Source organism: Dictyostelium purpureum (genome assembly GCF_000190715.1).
Source record: "Dictyostelium purpureum unplaced genomic scaffold DICPUscaffold_246, whole genome shotgun sequence".
In the NCBI taxonomy this organism is placed as follows: domain Eukaryota; phylum Evosea; class Eumycetozoa; order Dictyosteliales; family Dictyosteliaceae; genus Dictyostelium; species Dictyostelium purpureum.
The window spans coordinates 1-16659 of record NW_003519582.1 but is presented as its reverse complement, the minus strand read 5'-3'; the positions used below and the strand labels follow the sequence as shown (position 1 = coordinate 16659).

Here is a 16659-nt window from a genome sequence, read left to right as displayed (position 1 = left end):
ACAAATTCAAAATATTATTTCACAATACCACCCACTAAGTCCCTCAAAAGCAAATCTTCTTAATAAAATTCAAGAAAATGAAAACCAATCGACTGGTGGTGCTTCTGATTAATTAATAAAATTTAAGATAATTTAATAAAAAAAACTTTTTTATATTATAATATATTACATAATATTTATTTTATTTTATTTTATTTTTTGATTACATTTTTCCATTCTCAAAAAAATCATTAAATTCATGATTTTGTATGATTTTCTTTACAAAGATTAAAAGAGTAGACAAACAATAATAATCATTTCATGAAGAGCTATTTTTAATAAAAAGGAAAACGGTAAAAAATAAACATATTTATAAAAAAAAAAATTTATTATATTTTATTTAAAAATTTAATGATGTTTCAGTTAAAATCATTTGATGTTCCAATATATTTTCCTGGCCAGGGAAAATGTATTTCTTCCATCAAATAGATTGAACAATGATATTTTCTGTTACTTTTTTTTTTTTTTTTTTTTTTTTTTTATAAAATTATTAATTATTATTAACTAAAAGTTCTTTTTCTAAAGCTTTAGGGTTGATGATGAAGAATCCTGATAATGATGGTGAGGGGAAAACTTTGATGATGATGATGAATGCTGACGATGATGCTGATGATTATGAGGACCAAGATGAATGCTGATGATGATGCTGATGATGAGGACCCAAGATGAATGCTGATGATGAGGGACCAAGATGAATGCTGATGATGAATGCTGATGATGGTGATGGTGATGGTGATGATGATGATAATGAGGACCAATATGAATGTTGATGAAGATGCTGATGAGGACCAAGATGAATGCTGATGATGATGAGGACAAAGATGAATTCTAATGATGATGATAATGCTGAGGACCAAGACGAATGATGATGATGATGAGGACCAAGATGAATGCTGATGGTGATAATGCTTAGGAACAAGACGAATGCCGGTGAGGATGCTAATGATGATGAGGACCAAGATGAATGCTGATAATGATGATGATGCTGATGATGATGATAATGCTGATGATGATGAGGACCAAGATGAATGCTGATAATGATGATGAATGCTGAATGATGATGATGAGGGACAGGATGAATGATGATGAATGCTGATGATGAATGCTGAAAGCTGATGAAGGGTAAACAATGCTGAGCTGATTATTATGATGAGGGCAAACAATAATGATGCTGATGATGATGTAGGTGAAAACAATAATGATGGAGGAATTTAATTACTTATTATGAATTTTAACTTATAATTGATAATAATTAAATTGAACTATTTATACTATTGAATTGTTAAATATTAATTTAATTATTATGATTGGTAATTATGATTATTGACTAGTGTAAATTGATATTATATTAATGACGATGATGATTAAACTGAACTATTTATACTTTTAAATTGATATTATTATTAATGATGATAATAATTAAATTGAACTATTTATACTTTGAATTGTTAAATATTAATTTAATTATTATAAATGGTGTATATTGATATTATTATTAATGATGATAATTAAATTGAACTATTTATACTTTTAAATTGTTAAATATTAATTTAATTACTATAATTGGTCTTTATGATTATTGATTAGTGTAAATTGATATTAATATTAGACTACTATAATTTTAATTGCTATTATTGATAATTGATTAATTAATTGAAAAGGTGATTGCCAATTACATATTGTGATGTAAAGGTGATTATGTAGTTTATGAGATGGGTAATAAGAGATAAGATGGAAAATAGGTGACCATAAATATTAATATCCCCGACTGGGGCAGAACTGGAATCAAAGAGGTTACGGAATACAATTTGAGCATAGCTTGAAATTGAACTATTTATACTTTTGAATTGTTTAATATTAATTTAATTACTATAATTGGTGTATATGATATTATTATTAATGATGATAATTAAATTGAACTATTTATACTTTTAAATTGTTAAATATTAATTTAATTACTATAATTGGTCATTATGATTATTGACTAGTGTAAATTGATATTATTATTAATGATGATAATTAAATTGAACTATTTATACTTTAAATTGTTAAATATTAATTTAATTACTATAATTGGTCTTTATGATTATTGACTAATGTATATTGATATTATTATTAATGATGATAATTAAATTGAACTATTTATACTTTTAAATTGTTAAATATTAATTTAATTATTATAAATGGTGTATATTTATATTATTATTAATGATGATGATAATTAAATTGAAATATTTATACTTTTAAATTGTTAAATATTAATTTAATTACTATAATTGGTCATTATAACTATTGACTAGTGTAAATTGATATTATTAATGATGATGATAATTAAATTGAACTATTTATACTTTTGAATTGTTAAATATTAATTTAATTACTATAATTGGTCATTATAACTATTGACTAGTGTAAATTGATATTATTATTAATGATGATAATTAAATTGAACTATTTATACTTTAAATTGTTAAATATTAATTTAATTACTATAATTGGTCTTTATGATTATTGACTAATGTATATTGATATTATTATTAATGATGATAATTAAATTGAACTATTTATACTTTTAAATTGTTAAATATTAATTTAATTATTATAAATGGTGTATATTTATATTATTATTAATGATGATGATAATTAAATTGAAATATTTATACTTTTAAATTGTTAAATATTAATTTAATTACTATAATTGGTCATTATAACTATTGACTAGTGTAAATTGATATTATTAATGATGATGATAATTAAATTGAACTATTTATACTTTTGAATTGTTAAATATTAATTTAATTACTATAATTGGTCATTATAACTATTGACTAGTGTAAATTGATATTATTATTAATGATGATAATTAAATTGAACTATTTATACTTTAAATTGTTAAATATTAATTTAATTACTATAATTGGTCTTTATGATTATTGACTAATGTATATTGATATTATTATTAATGATGATAATTAAATTGAACTATTTATACTTTTGAATTGTTAAATATTAATTTAATTATTATAAATGGTGTAATTGATATTATTATTAATGATGATGATAATTAAATTGAAATATTTATACTTTTAAATTGTTAAATATTAATTTAATTACTATAATTGGTCATTATAACTATTGACTAGTGTAAATTGACATTATTATTAATTAGACTATGATAGTTTTAATTGATATTATCTTGATTGATTATTGATTAATAATTTGAAAAGGTGATTGCCATTTACATATTGTGATTTAAAGGTGATTATGTAGTTTATGAGATGGGTAATAAGAGATAGGATGGGTAATAGGTGACCATAAATACTATTAATATCGTTGTCTGGAGCAGAATAGGAATCAAAGAGGTTACAGAATACAATTTGAGATTAGCTTGAATGATTTCCAAAGAGAACGGTTATAGATGGTTCAACAAAAAAGACTGAGACTAGATGAAGGTGGACATTAGTTTTTGGTGTATCGGTGTTAATATTGACAATCGGCTCTTGATGATGATGGTGATGATGAGGAGCAAACAATGATGCTGAAAAAAAAAAAAATTTTAATAAAAAAATTTTAATAAAAAAATTTTAATAAAAAAATTTTAATAAATTTTAATAAAAAAATTTTAATAAAAAAATTTTAATAAAAAAATTTTTAATAAAAAAAAGAAAAAAATAAAATTTAATTAAAAAAAAATAAAATTTTATTAAAAAATGAAATTTACCACACTCACTAAATTTCTACCAAGGAATAAGAGATTGCGAACATCATTTTTAAAAATTAAAATAATAATAATTTTTAACTAATATTGCCACTATAGATTTTATAATAGTTTTTATTATTAAATTTAAAAACTCCACTTAAGGAAAGTATAATAACTATATTTTTTTATTTTAATATTCATTCCTTGAGAAACTATAATTGTTCAATTTTATTATTCAAATAATATTATAAGAAATATTAGATAATGGTTTCATTATGGGGCAGAGGCAACAAAAAATTTCTTATCATCAATAATTTATGAAGAAGTAGAACTGTTCAATAAACCTCAATGCATTATCAAAAGGAACAATCAATCTAATTATTTAGATATGGAAATAAGAGATAATAAAATGGGAAATAAATTATTCATAATTCGTGAATAAATCTTTCTTAATAAATAAAAAATAAACAAATACACTAGCGTACATTTATATTTATAATTATATTAACTCTTTACTCATTTATTTATTTATTTATTTATTTTAAAACCAAAATTTTATTATTTTATTTATTTATTATTTTTTTTTATTTTTTTTAAGTGAAGATTTTTAAAGCAAATGCTTTAAATTAACCGGTTATGTTCATAATACAAAACCACCAGATAACTTTATAATTTTACAATTCGAGAGAATTATTCTCTTATTTTTTTTTTAATTCCACATAAAAACTTTTTTTTAAAAAATTTTAAAATTTCCACTAAAAATAAAATTTAAAATTATTTCTTAAAAAAATTTTTTAATAAAAAAAACTATAAAATGATGGATTCTCGATGCTGTTATTTCATTAATTAACAAACTAAAAAATAAACAAAATAAATATATACTTAATATTAATAATATTTTAAATTTATAAAATAAATAAAAAAAACTATATTAAATCAAAAATGGTTAGAATTATTACTAGAAGATCAAGTCACTTACAAAAAAGAAATAGAGTTCAATTATGCAATTTAAACCAAGTTCTTTATGGTTCATCAAATTGTAGAAAAACATCAAATAATATGAATATTAGAAAAAAGGTTTTAAAATCCAAAGATATTCCAAAAATTAAAAAAGAGCCAAATGTAACCACATTAATTCCTACTAAAATTGCTATCATTACACGTTCAAGTAAAATAAATCCAATTTTAAACAACTTTAATTACAATGTCAAAGAAGAACCACAAACAAATAACTGCGGTGATAATAATACATCATCGGTATCCTCACAAAAGCCAAAACCAAAATCAAAGCCAATCATCACCAAAATCTCTATTGTAACACGTTCAAATATTAAAAAAAATAGAGAATTTATTAAAAACTATAATAAATTATTTAAAATATAATACATAATAATATAATAATATAATAATATAATAATAATAATAAATAAAATGTAAATAAATATCTTTGTAAATAGAAATTATATATAATAATTAGTTTTAAGACACAAATCAAGCATTGGGGTATTAGTTTATTCTTTGTAATAAGGTTTTTAAATAGGTCCATTTAAACCCAAATTCAAACGCCTACAAGCAATCAATACATTTCATTAAAAAATATCGATACTAAAGTAAGCAAGAATGAAATGGTAAAAGAAGCTTTCTTAGCTGCTGTTCCAAATAAGAAAATTGTTTTTGTAGCTGCTGATGAAAAATTACCATCATACTGGCAATATTCATTCGCTGATGGAAACTGTGTCGTCTCATTCCGTCCAAAAATCTGCAACACTAATGATGTATTTACTGCTAAATTAGAAACTCTTCTTCCATCACAAGGCACCTACTCTTTAATGACTCGTTTGAATATTAAAGAAAACCAAGCTAAAATGGATGCCAATTTAGCAGCTGTTAAAAAAGCTATGAAATCAGATGCTGATTGGACCATTGATCAATCATCATTAGAAGCCGTTTATCCACATGTTGCTGATGATTTAAAAAATAGTTTTGGTCATATTTTTGCAGGTGTTGTCGAAAAAGTTGCAGCCAATCTCGCTAAACGTTGTGCTGATGAAATGGTATTAGAAGCTGTACAAGAAGCCACCTCAAATCGTACTATTGTTATTAAGCACAATGCTACTCAAAATGGATATTGGTTATGGTCATTTGAATCCGGTAATTTAGTTATTTCATTCAAATCAATTACCAATACCAATGATGTTCAAACTTTCGATTTCATTAAATTATTATAATAATAAAATATTAATTATAGTGTTTGAACTTTTTTTTGGCTTTAGTAAACCAAAAATAAACATATAAATAAATTAAAACAAATAGTTAAATAATATTTTTTCTTTTTTTTATGAGGTTCTAGTATGATATTAAAATAGATTGATTATTTTGGAATATACTTTTTAATTTCTATTTCTTTTTTTTCATTATACAAATGTGATGTTTTGTATTTCGTTAAATAGATATTTTATTATGTTTTTTTTAAAAAAGATTTATAATTTTATATAAATTTTTAATTTTTTTAAATTATTCTGCAATATGACCCTATTTTTTTTTTTAAAAATTTTTAATTTTTTTTATTTTCCTTTCAAAAACCATATAAATAAGATAGGTATAATATCAAAAGAAAGTTTTTTTTTTTAATTATTGATATTAAATTAATTTTGTTAAAAGAAATAATTTAAATCCCACTTATGGAGAATTTATTTTTTATTTACTATTTTAATTTTATATATACATTTTTTTTCTTTATTTTATTTTTTAATTTAAATCTTCATTTGAGCTACCCTCGGAGTGAGTATCAGAATTACTTGAATTATAAAAATACTCCATGACATCTTCCCCAATTTGTAACATATAGTAGTCGATTCGATTATAATATTTACAATTTTTATCAAAGTAATATTTGAATAAAAAGTCGCATCTTTTCTCTAAATATTGCAAGTAGGTATCGTAATTTTCGTGATGAGCACCATTTTCATTTTTTAAAGAAATTAAGTTATTGAGGCACATGTAATCTTCTTTGATAAGGAAGGATTGGTTCATTTTTTCTTTTAAAAGAAATAATTTATTGATTTTGACCATTTCCATTGTTTCTTTGCTATTTTAAAAAAAAAAGATAGAATTTTTCTAAATCTAATAAAAAGTTAATAGTTTTTTTTTTAATTTAATAAATCTTTTAAATTTAAAAGTATTTTGTTTTCTTTCTACTGAAAAATTCTTTACTATTTATTCAAATCAAAAACAAAAAAAAAAAAAAAAAAAAAAAATAATTTTTAAATTATTAAATTATTTAATTTTCATTAACCATATTGGGTTTTGTGTGTTTTTTTTTAAAATAAAAAAAACTTAGTTGTTTTTTTTTTTTTGGATATCAATAACCCATTTAATAACTACCACTAATCAAAACACACTAAAAAATTTATACATTTCTGCACACCCACACTTATACTTTTTTTAAACCTTTTTTTTTTCAAATTAAAATAGTAAAAAAAAAAAAATTAAAAACAATAAAAATTAAAACACAGCAACAAATTTTTTTTCTCCATCACCATATAAATCTTAAGCTACTATAAAAATAGAAATAAACGTTTATTTTTATGTAGTGTTAAATATTGATTAAGCTTTTTAACATAATTAATATTAGGGGTGAATAACCAAAACTCTTTAAAGTATAAATTAAATAATATAAAAAGAAAAACAAAAAAAAGAAAAAAATAATTTGAATTTTTTTTTTATTTATTTTTATTCACATTTTTAATTAATGAAATTAAAAAAAATAAATTATTATTATTTTTATTATTACTGTTTTTATTTTTTAATTATTAATTATTATTATTATTTATAATTATAATTATAATTATATTTTATTAAATTATTTTATTTATTATTTATGAGAAAAAAAATTTACAATGAATTTTTTATATATATATTATTTTAAATTGAACTATTTGATGAATAATTTTTTGATTGATTTGTTGAGGTTGAATAGAAATTTGAATCTGTCACAGTTGAATTTTTATGTTTTGAGAAATTTTCTTTATTTGGAGTGACATAGCTTAAATTAACAGTGTTGGTAGATTGTTTAAGACCACTGAAATGACCTTGGTTATAACAGTAAAAGATTGAAAGAGATGGAATAATTTCGGTTATAATTAAACCAAGGAAACTAAATACAATATTTGATGGATTGGCACCTACTAAAATCAAAACGAAAACACAGTGTATAACAAAGCCAATACTACAGGTAAAGGTAACAATAAATATTTTCTTTTGGTGTTGATTCGAATTAGAGTCTGGGCCACCTTGATTTGATTTAACTTGTCTCATTGATCTAAATAATGTACCACCTAAATAAATAAAAGCTGCACCAATTACTAATGAGATTAAAGCTTGAATGACTGCATATACAATACTAACAACACGTTGGGCGGTAGTACTTGATACATCAATTACAATTCTTGAGCCACAATCATTTCGTGGGTTATCTTCGGTATAATTAAATACCAAGACAATTATAATAAATAAAAGATATAATACTACATTGGTCCACAAAATGATTGCTTTCAATCTCTTTAATAAAGTTTTTCCTGAATCTTTGGAGCTAACAATCATATACCATAATGAAATAATAATTGTAAAAGCTGTAAAATAAATAAATGTTGGTAATACAACTAAAACATAATCACCAACTGAATTATTTTGTAAAACACCGGATGGGATAATAAAGAAATAAATGGTTCTGACTATAATTTTAAAAAAAAATAAAAAAATTAAATATTAATATATGTAAATATAAAAACATAATTTAAATAGAAGTACTTACCCAAAATAAATAATGTTACAATTAAAATTAAAAAGTGTACCAATCTAATTTGTTCAATACCTTTATACTTTTTAACAAATACCATGGTAATTTGGAATATGCCCCATAGCGAGGTTAATAAGAAAATAACAGCCAATGTATAAATAAGACCTTGAGCTGTTTTATCAAAATATTCTTTACTTTCATCTATATAGCTTTCGAAACGAATAATTGGGAAGAATGATTTATCCTCAGTGAAATTTGTTATGTTACCACAAAGTAATCGAACACCATCTGTTGTTAAAACTGTAAAGGTTTCTAACTCCATTGGTCTTAGAGGTGTTGAAGAAGATGCCATTGCAAAATCATAAACTTTGTATTCATTTGAATATTTGGTACCATTATATTGAAGGCAAATTGATAGAATTGAAACACCTTGTGTATTAATTGTAACACCATCCCCTAAAATTGTACCAATAATAGCGTTTTGATCGTTCATTACACCATAATTATTTGGTTTTTTATAAGATACAAAATTTGATGAAAGAGTTTGAGCAGTAGTTGATTTATAAAGTTGTTGTGAAACTTGTGAAACCAATACTGAAGTACAACCTAATTGAACTGAATTGCCATAGAATAAAAGTTCACCATAAGAGAATGAATAAGTGGAGTTTTCACCTGAGCATGGTTTAGTTTGACCCAAAAGTAGGGATGATGAAGAGAAACATTCTGGTGAACCATAATCTGAGCAACTGCAACTAATTGAACGAAGGTTACCTTCTACACGCTCCATTCTACATAGTACTTCTGAACGATAAAGATCGGCAATATGAGTATTTACAGAGTTTCCCAATTTTGCAAAAAGATATTGATAATCTAAAACATTCTTTACCACACCAGATTTAATGTATTTATTTTCTCTCCATTGTGCTTTAACAGGTATACCTTGCTGCCAAACACCACCTGTCCATTTGAATAAATTTTCCCACGAATTAAATGAATCTTGACCACAGCCTGAGCATTCCTCCTCAGTCATATTATTAAATCTAAAATTGTATGGAAGATTATAAGTTGAAGTATCTAAAATTTTACAACCCTTCTTAGCTTCACATGTTTCTTGTGTCTTAGCTGGTGACCACCAACTATAACCCAATTCTTGGTTTTCTGGTGTTAGACATGTAGATTTTCTGTAAAATTGTGGATAGTAAGAGAAGCAACCCATTGGTGAATCTTTTTGAGCATAACAATCGCAACTTGGAATAAAGAAACCACTCTTATAAACAAAATGACCTCTAACACATTTTCCTAGATTAAGTGGGTATTCTGGTGTATTTTCTGGATTAAAGAAATATGAGTCACTACATGAACCTGCTTTTTCACATTGAGCCTTGGTCGTGCATTTAATATCTTGTAAATGGCATGTTCCATAAGCCACATCATAACACTCATCATTTGGCAATGATTCACAGTCAGTCCAAATGTAAAACATTGAGGATTCTGGTTTGTTGCCTGCTTTGCATGCAGCTTCAGTTTTAGTGGTGTTCATATAACATATCTCAAGAGTACTATTCCAAATGGCCCCAGTTATAGCAGTACACGCAGCTTGGTCGAAATATACTGGGTAATCTTCAGAGTCTTTACCAAGAATTGCACAATATTTGAAACCATTACCGACACATTTCCTATCACATGGAACACTACATTCACCTTTGGCTTCACAAGCAGTGGCAGTAATACCAAATTGATATTCGCCATTTGGTAAAAGACAAGCATCTTTATTTTGACATGTTGTTTTTGTAGTGGCCTCCTTGAAATAAAAACAATCTGAAGAGTTACTTGAACAATAACCACAATATTCTGTATGAAGGTTACAGGCATCTTCACATTGAACACTGCTTTCTGGAACTCCATTGCAGAATTCCCCTACTGGACAAAAACCAAAATCAGCACAAGTATCTAGAGAATCTGATTTTTCCATAAACCAATTACCAACTTGGCCATCAAAACAAACATCGTGAGTAGTTTGGCAAGAAAGATCCAAACAATCTTTGGTTGCATAACAGGTAAAATCTCTGTCTTGGCTAACATCTCCAGAGTAATAAGAATAGGTTGAACGATAGCTGAAACCAGAAACATAGGTACAATCTTCCATTGATGCAACATTTAAAATATCTTCTATCATTGTTTCATTATATTGTAAACCATGTGCATTTAAAAAGGTATAAGTATAAACAGCTGGTAGTCTATCGAAAACACAACTTAAATAGATAAGATCCAATTGTTCCGGTGGTACCATACAAGTTCTTGTAAAAAGCTCGCAAACCGTATCACTTCCATACTCTGAGCAATCTGAATCTTGAGTACATTTCTTTAATTTAATGTTTTCTTTACATTCTCTTAAGATAATTCTCATTTCTAAGGCAGATTTGGTTGAAACAAAGGCAGGTACATCACATTCACCAACAACTGATAAACTAGAATAATATTCTCTTAATACTGATTCTGTGCAGTCTGTACTAAAGCACTGATCACTAATTAGGTCTTTATGTACATCGATAAATTCTGATACATTTACTTGGATATTCTTGGGTTGGCAACATTGGAAAAATGAAAGAGTAACATTACAGCATGGATCCAAATCATATTCTGGGTCAGTTGGGGAATAGGAACAAATTGATAAACTTTTATTGACTAATTTATCAGTGGTTTGTAAGTAACTATTAGCTCTTTGGCTACAGGCTGTCCATGAATTTGAAAGAGTTAATGTATCAATACTAAAAATAATTGAATTTACTACACCAAAATCTGTATTATTATAAAGCATTCCCTCCTCTTGATCCATTTTCTCTAAAACTTTATTAAACTCCATATGGTCGCATGTTAAATTTTTTAATGTAAAACTGAATATACCTTCCAATGGCTAAAATTGATTAAAATTAATTTTTATTTTAGAAAAAAATTAATAAATAAAAAAATAACTTACCTCGCCATGTTCATCGACTAAAACACTTAAAAATTCAATTGATGAATTTACCAGATCGTTAAACTCTTTATTTAATTGTTGGAAATCACCTTCTGTAGTTGATAATAAAAATGCTGAAGAATAGTGTGATGAGGCAGGAACATTATCTTCGCTATAAAAAGTTATTTGATTGAATCTATAATCATCTGCAAAGTTGGTTGGAATTGGCCAAACTGGGAAACTCTCTTGAAATGGGAATAAAATAGTAAAATATACACAAAGAAACCAAAAATTACATCTATAAATACTATTATTTGGTAAAATTAATCTAGATGAACCTAAAAGTGCAAATGCTCCACCTCTTGGAAAATTTTCATAAATTGGTACCAATTCTTGATATCCTAAACTTGTAACTGTAAATGTAAATTCTGATGCATAAAATGCTGTAACACCAATATACAATACTTTTGGTGTACCATCACTATTTGGTTTTAAAGATAAAGTTATATAATCATCATCTAAAATTAAAATAAAATATTAGGATGCTATTTTTATAAACCATTTTAACTATTATAAATTTTTGCTTATTTTAATTATAAAATTATAAAATTATTCTTATATAGTTGTTTTATACTTTACTTTCATTTGAACAATCCCATTTTGCAGAGCTATCATAATCTGGATACATAATACTTGGACTATCAGAAATAAAGAAATCTATATCTTGGCTGATTGATGGTGCTGAAAATGAATAAATTGCTGCTTTTTCGACAAGAAAAGTATAAAAAAATTTTTCACCATCAACAATTGCTTTATTAGAAACTGGTATACCATCAACAATACATTCGTGATCAATTGTTATATTTGCACAAGTTTGGGTGGGTAAATCTGAAACTGGTGGAATTTCTATAGTATTTTTAAAATAATAATTTGAAAATTAGTAAAAAATGATTTGTTAAATTTTATATTAAAATATAATTATGACCACACCTTTTGAAATGATTGTTATATTAATGTCTATAAAAGAGGAGTCTGGTACAATTGTTATAAAATAAGTATCAAGATTCCAAACATCAAGATTTTGATTATCATCACCTAATTTGCCATTATCAGATGGGCAAAAAGCTGGTTGAATAAATGAATCTGGATTAACATTGGGTGTGATTCTACCTGAAATAGCTTCTAAATTTGTTATAATCATATGAAATCTTCCTTGATTTTGAGATGCCTCAATTCTAAGACCTTCGCAAATAGTTGAATTTGATTTATAACGAAGATAAATGACATCACTAGATTGAAAATTGGTTGGTTTGTTACCTTCGATTTGTGTCCATTCATAATCTTCACATATATTATAACCTTGACTGGTTGTAGTATTACATACTCTGTTGCATGATGGATCCAATTCTTTTCCACATTTATTTGGGTCTGCATAATCGCATGAACAGTCAATACCATTAACTATTGGTAATTGACAATCGTAGTTTCCACATGGTACATTTCTAACCCTGTAAACTTCTCTATCAAACTCCAAATCCATTAAAGCATAATCAAACTCCACACCTAAAACATTTGTATTTTTTTCAATAATTGTGCTTGATTTTATATTGAATGCATTTATGCCTAAAATTAAAAAAAATAATAAAAAAAAAAATTAATAGTGTAAACATTTATGTTGTTGAATATTCCACTCCATAGCCTATCTTACAATTTAGTAAATATATAAACACTATTAATAATACATTTTTATTTATTTTCATTTTTTTATCTAAAAAAAAAAAAAAAAAAAAAAAGAAATAAAATATAAATTTTTTTGAAAAAATAAAAAAAAAAATATTGTATATAAAATAAAAAAACAAAATAAAAAATTCGTGTAATCCTATTAATATCTTTTTTATAACTGTAAAAAATAAAAAAAAAAAAAAAAAAATAAAAAATAAAAAAAAAAAGTTTTATAAAAATTAAAAAAAAATATCTTTGGAAATTTTTAGTTTGTATAAATGAATAATTTTATTTTGTTTAACGAAAAACGCATTTTAAATTAAAAAATAAACCAAAAAAATAAATAAAATAAAAAATTGTTTTATTTTAAAAATTGGATAAAATTTTATCCAATTTTTAAAATGGGTCGAATAGTCCTCTTGTTTTTTGTTTGGATTTTATTACTTTTATGTGCAATAAAAAATTTTTCATTTATACTTACATTGCGAAAAAATTAATGGTAATTATAAAATTGAAAAAAATTTTAAGATATTTTAAAATATCTTTAATCCAAAATTTATTAAACGTATTTAACCCATTATTTTCAAATATTTTTTTATTTTAAACTTTTCTAATATATTTATTAAAACATAATTTAATTACTAAAAAATGAATAAATAAATAACATATTTTAAATGTTTTTTTTTTATTTTTTTATTTTAATACAAAATTATACATTAATTGAATTGAATTGGGTTTTTTTGTAAAAATTGGTCAAATGTGGTTAAAGTTGTTAATTCTTTACCTAAATCTTTGTTTAACTTGTCAAAGGCACCAAATTCGTTGTAATAAGCAAACATTTCAGCCATTTCAGAGGCACCTGGGAATGGGGCTTTAGCAAAAATATCAGTTGGGACATAGTTGAATTTAACTGGTTTGCCAGAATTTTTGGAAATAGCTTGGGCAATTTCATCACCAGTAAGAGCTGAGCCAGAAAATGGAACACTTAATCCAGCATATTTGGTTGGATTAGAGAAAATACCTTTTACAATTGGACCAATATCATCAATATCGGCCATATCTAATGGGAATTTGGAACTTGGATCGACTGGGAGTGATAAAGAGTATTCATTATCAGCACCTTTTTGAACTTTGAAAAAGGTATTAAAGTTTTGCATATAGAATGGAGCATAGACAAATGATGATTTAAACTCTGGGTGTTTCTTTGAAAGTTCTCTAGCATACTCTTCGACAGCATTCTTTTCATCAAAATGTGGGACGTGGTAACGTCCTCCAGAGATTTTGTTAGCTGGGGCAAGACTACTAAAAACAAGATGACCAATTTTGGCTGCTAAAGCTGCATCGACTGCTTTTTTACCAACTTCAGATTCTTTGCCCATATAGTTCCAGAATACTGTAACTAAATAAAGACCATCACTGCCAGCAATAGCTTTTTCAATGGCTTCTTTTGAGTCGGTACCAATATCACACTTTACAATTTCAGCACCAAGAGAACCTAACTCTTTTGATTGTTCAGAGTCTGGATTTCTTAAAAGGGCACGAACTTTAAAATTACCTGCATTTAATAATGACTTGATGACTGAACCACCTTGTGAACGAGTAGCAATAACTGAAATAAGTTTCTTTTGTGACATTTTTTTTAATTTGAAAGTTTTTTAATAATTGAATAAAAAATAAAATAAAAGTAAAAAATTATATATATTAAAAATTAGTATTTGTTGTTTGAAATATAAAAAAAAAAAAAAAAAATTTATTTTTATAGTTTTTTTTAAAATAAAAAATAATATTTTTGGTACACGTTAAAAAAAAAACAAAGATTCATTAAATAATTATTAGTTTTAAAAAAAACCAAATTATGGTTCTATTTCTGTCCCATACTTACTTTTAGCTATTTTTATTTTTTGTTTTTTTCACTTCCCATATTAAAAAAAAAATCCCCTTACCAAAAAAATATTGAAATTTGGTTTCCAAATTTTTTTTTTTTTTTTTTTTTTTTTTTTTTTTTTTTTTATTTATTTATTTTTTTTAATTTTTTTAATTTTTTTAACTTTTTTATTTTTTAATATTACCACAGAAATTTAATAATAAATTCTTAAAATGACCTACATTTACGTTTAAAAAAAATCTAAGAGTAATTGAGGAAGTATTTTTTCTAAATGTGATAAATTAAGTTCCTCTCCGTCCATTGCAATTTGATGCATTCTCGATATAGCTTCATTAATTAAACAATCCAAAAGATCACATGTTAATAAAATTGAATCTTCGGAAACTGCAAATAATAAAAAATAATTAGTAAAATATTATTTTATTTGTGTGTTTGTGAGTGTGTTTTGGTTTTTACACTTTATTTTTTCATTTTTCCTTATTGTGGATTTTAAAAGGGCGCCTATTTCTTTCTAATAAAATTAATTAATAAAAAAAATAAAAATAAAAATAAAAAATAAAAAATAAAAGACAAAAAAGGTAATTTACTTACTGGTTGAATTTTCATTATAAATATAAAACAATAAACAAATATACAAATAAAACAAACTTATAAAAAAAAAAATTTTAAAAAAACAAATTTTTTTTTTTTCAAACAAAACCAAAATTTTTTTTTCACAATTTTAATATTTTTAATTTTAAAAATTCAAATTTATGATTATTAACAAACCTTTAAATAATAAATAATAAATAATAAATAATAAATAATAAATAATAAACAAATTAATCATAATAATAAATAATAAATAATAAATAATAAATGATAAATAATAAATAATAAATAAATAATAAATAATAAATAATAAATAATAAATAATAAATAATAAATAATAAATAATAAATATTGAAACTTTAAAATAATAAATGTCACAAAATAGTTCAGAATCAAATTTAACAGAAAAGGAAATAGATGAAGAAATTAGCCAATTCATTGAAGATAATATCGAATTAACTTACAAGGGTATAACTGCTATTATAAGCAATGACCCAATTTTAAAGAAAAAGGTAAAAGCATATTGTGCACATAGAGGTGCAATGTTACCTTGGTCCACTTTAGATGAAGTATCAACAAGAGCCATAGAAATATATTTATCAGACAAAAAAACCTCAGAACCAAATATACCTATAAGAAGAACAAGAGCAAATAAAAACTTAATTTTTATAGATAGCGATAGTGACAAAGATGATTCTATTGGAATCGATAGTGACGAAAATCAATATAAAAGGAAAAATATTACATTTTATAAAAAAAAAAATGTAGTTGAAAATTTAGAAACAAAAATAAAATTTGAAGAAGTTTGCCTTGAAAATATAGAACAAGTTACATTGTTTTATAATCAAAATGTATATACCAACCCCAATTTTATATATTCATTGTATCAAGCCATTTGCAAACATCCATTTTATAGCCATTTAAGATTAGCCCCTCAGTCCATTAGTACCTGTTAGAACAACATCTCG

At 24.1% G+C, this 16659-nt stretch overlaps 8 protein-coding genes across 8 annotated transcripts; 3 read left to right on the top strand and 5 right to left on the bottom strand.

Annotated features, from left to right (window-relative positions):
• Nucleotides 1–69: 69 nt before the first annotated feature.
• On the bottom strand, nt 70–3807 carry DICPUDRAFT_155416 (uncharacterized protein; the record flags this gene model as incomplete). Its single annotated transcript, XM_003290827.1, has 4 exons — nt 70–104; nt 614–1210; nt 3531–3577; nt 3770–3807. The coding sequence occupies 4 exons, from the start codon at nt 3805–3807 to the stop codon at nt 70–72; spliced, it is 717 nt and encodes a 238-aa protein (XP_003290875.1).
• An 874-nt stretch (nt 3808–4681) lies between these two features.
• On the top strand, nt 4682–5122 carry DICPUDRAFT_155415 (uncharacterized protein; the record flags this gene model as incomplete). The annotated part of the gene is made up of 1 exon (XM_003290839.1): nt 4682–5122. The coding sequence occupies one exon, from the start codon at nt 4682–4684 to the stop codon at nt 5120–5122; it is 441 nt and encodes a 146-aa protein (XP_003290887.1).
• A 242-nt stretch (nt 5123–5364) lies between these two features.
• Nucleotides 5365–5967, top strand: DICPUDRAFT_155414 (uncharacterized protein; the record flags this gene model as incomplete). The annotated part of the gene is made up of 1 exon (XM_003290838.1): nt 5365–5967. One exon carries the CDS (start codon nt 5365–5367, stop codon nt 5965–5967), a length of 603 nt encoding a protein of 200 aa, XP_003290886.1.
• Nucleotides 5968–6487: 520 nt separating this feature from the next.
• On the bottom strand, nt 6488–6772 carry DICPUDRAFT_155413 (uncharacterized protein; the record flags this gene model as incomplete). The annotated part of the gene is made up of 1 exon (XM_003290826.1): nt 6488–6772. One exon carries the CDS (start codon nt 6770–6772, stop codon nt 6488–6490), a length of 285 nt encoding a protein of 94 aa, XP_003290874.1.
• An 891-nt stretch (nt 6773–7663) lies between these two features.
• Nucleotides 7664–13253, bottom strand: DICPUDRAFT_81582 (uncharacterized protein; the record flags this gene model as incomplete). The annotated part of the gene is made up of 6 exons (XM_003290825.1): nt 7664–8472; nt 8553–11451; nt 11515–12011; nt 12133–12399; nt 12484–13116; nt 13202–13253. The coding sequence occupies 6 exons, from the start codon at nt 13251–13253 to the stop codon at nt 7664–7666; spliced, it is 5157 nt and encodes a 1718-aa protein (XP_003290873.1).
• Nucleotides 13254–13931: 678 nt separating this feature from the next.
• Nucleotides 13932–14849, bottom strand: DICPUDRAFT_38177 (uncharacterized protein; the record flags this gene model as incomplete). Its single annotated transcript, XM_003290824.1, has 1 exon — nt 13932–14849. One exon carries the CDS (start codon nt 14847–14849, stop codon nt 13932–13934), a length of 918 nt encoding a protein of 305 aa, XP_003290872.1.
• Nucleotides 14850–15329: 480 nt separating this feature from the next.
• Nucleotides 15330–15706, bottom strand: DICPUDRAFT_155411 (uncharacterized protein; the record flags this gene model as incomplete). The annotated part of the gene is made up of 2 exons (XM_003290823.1): nt 15330–15484; nt 15688–15706. The coding sequence occupies 2 exons, from the start codon at nt 15704–15706 to the stop codon at nt 15330–15332; spliced, it is 174 nt and encodes a 57-aa protein (XP_003290871.1).
• Nucleotides 15707–16062: 356 nt separating this feature from the next.
• Nucleotides 16063–16647, top strand: DICPUDRAFT_81580 (uncharacterized protein; the record flags this gene model as incomplete). The annotated part of the gene is made up of 1 exon (XM_003290837.1): nt 16063–16647. One exon carries the CDS (start codon nt 16063–16065, stop codon nt 16645–16647), a length of 585 nt encoding a protein of 194 aa, XP_003290885.1.
• Between the last annotated feature and the right edge of the window lie 12 nt (nt 16648–16659).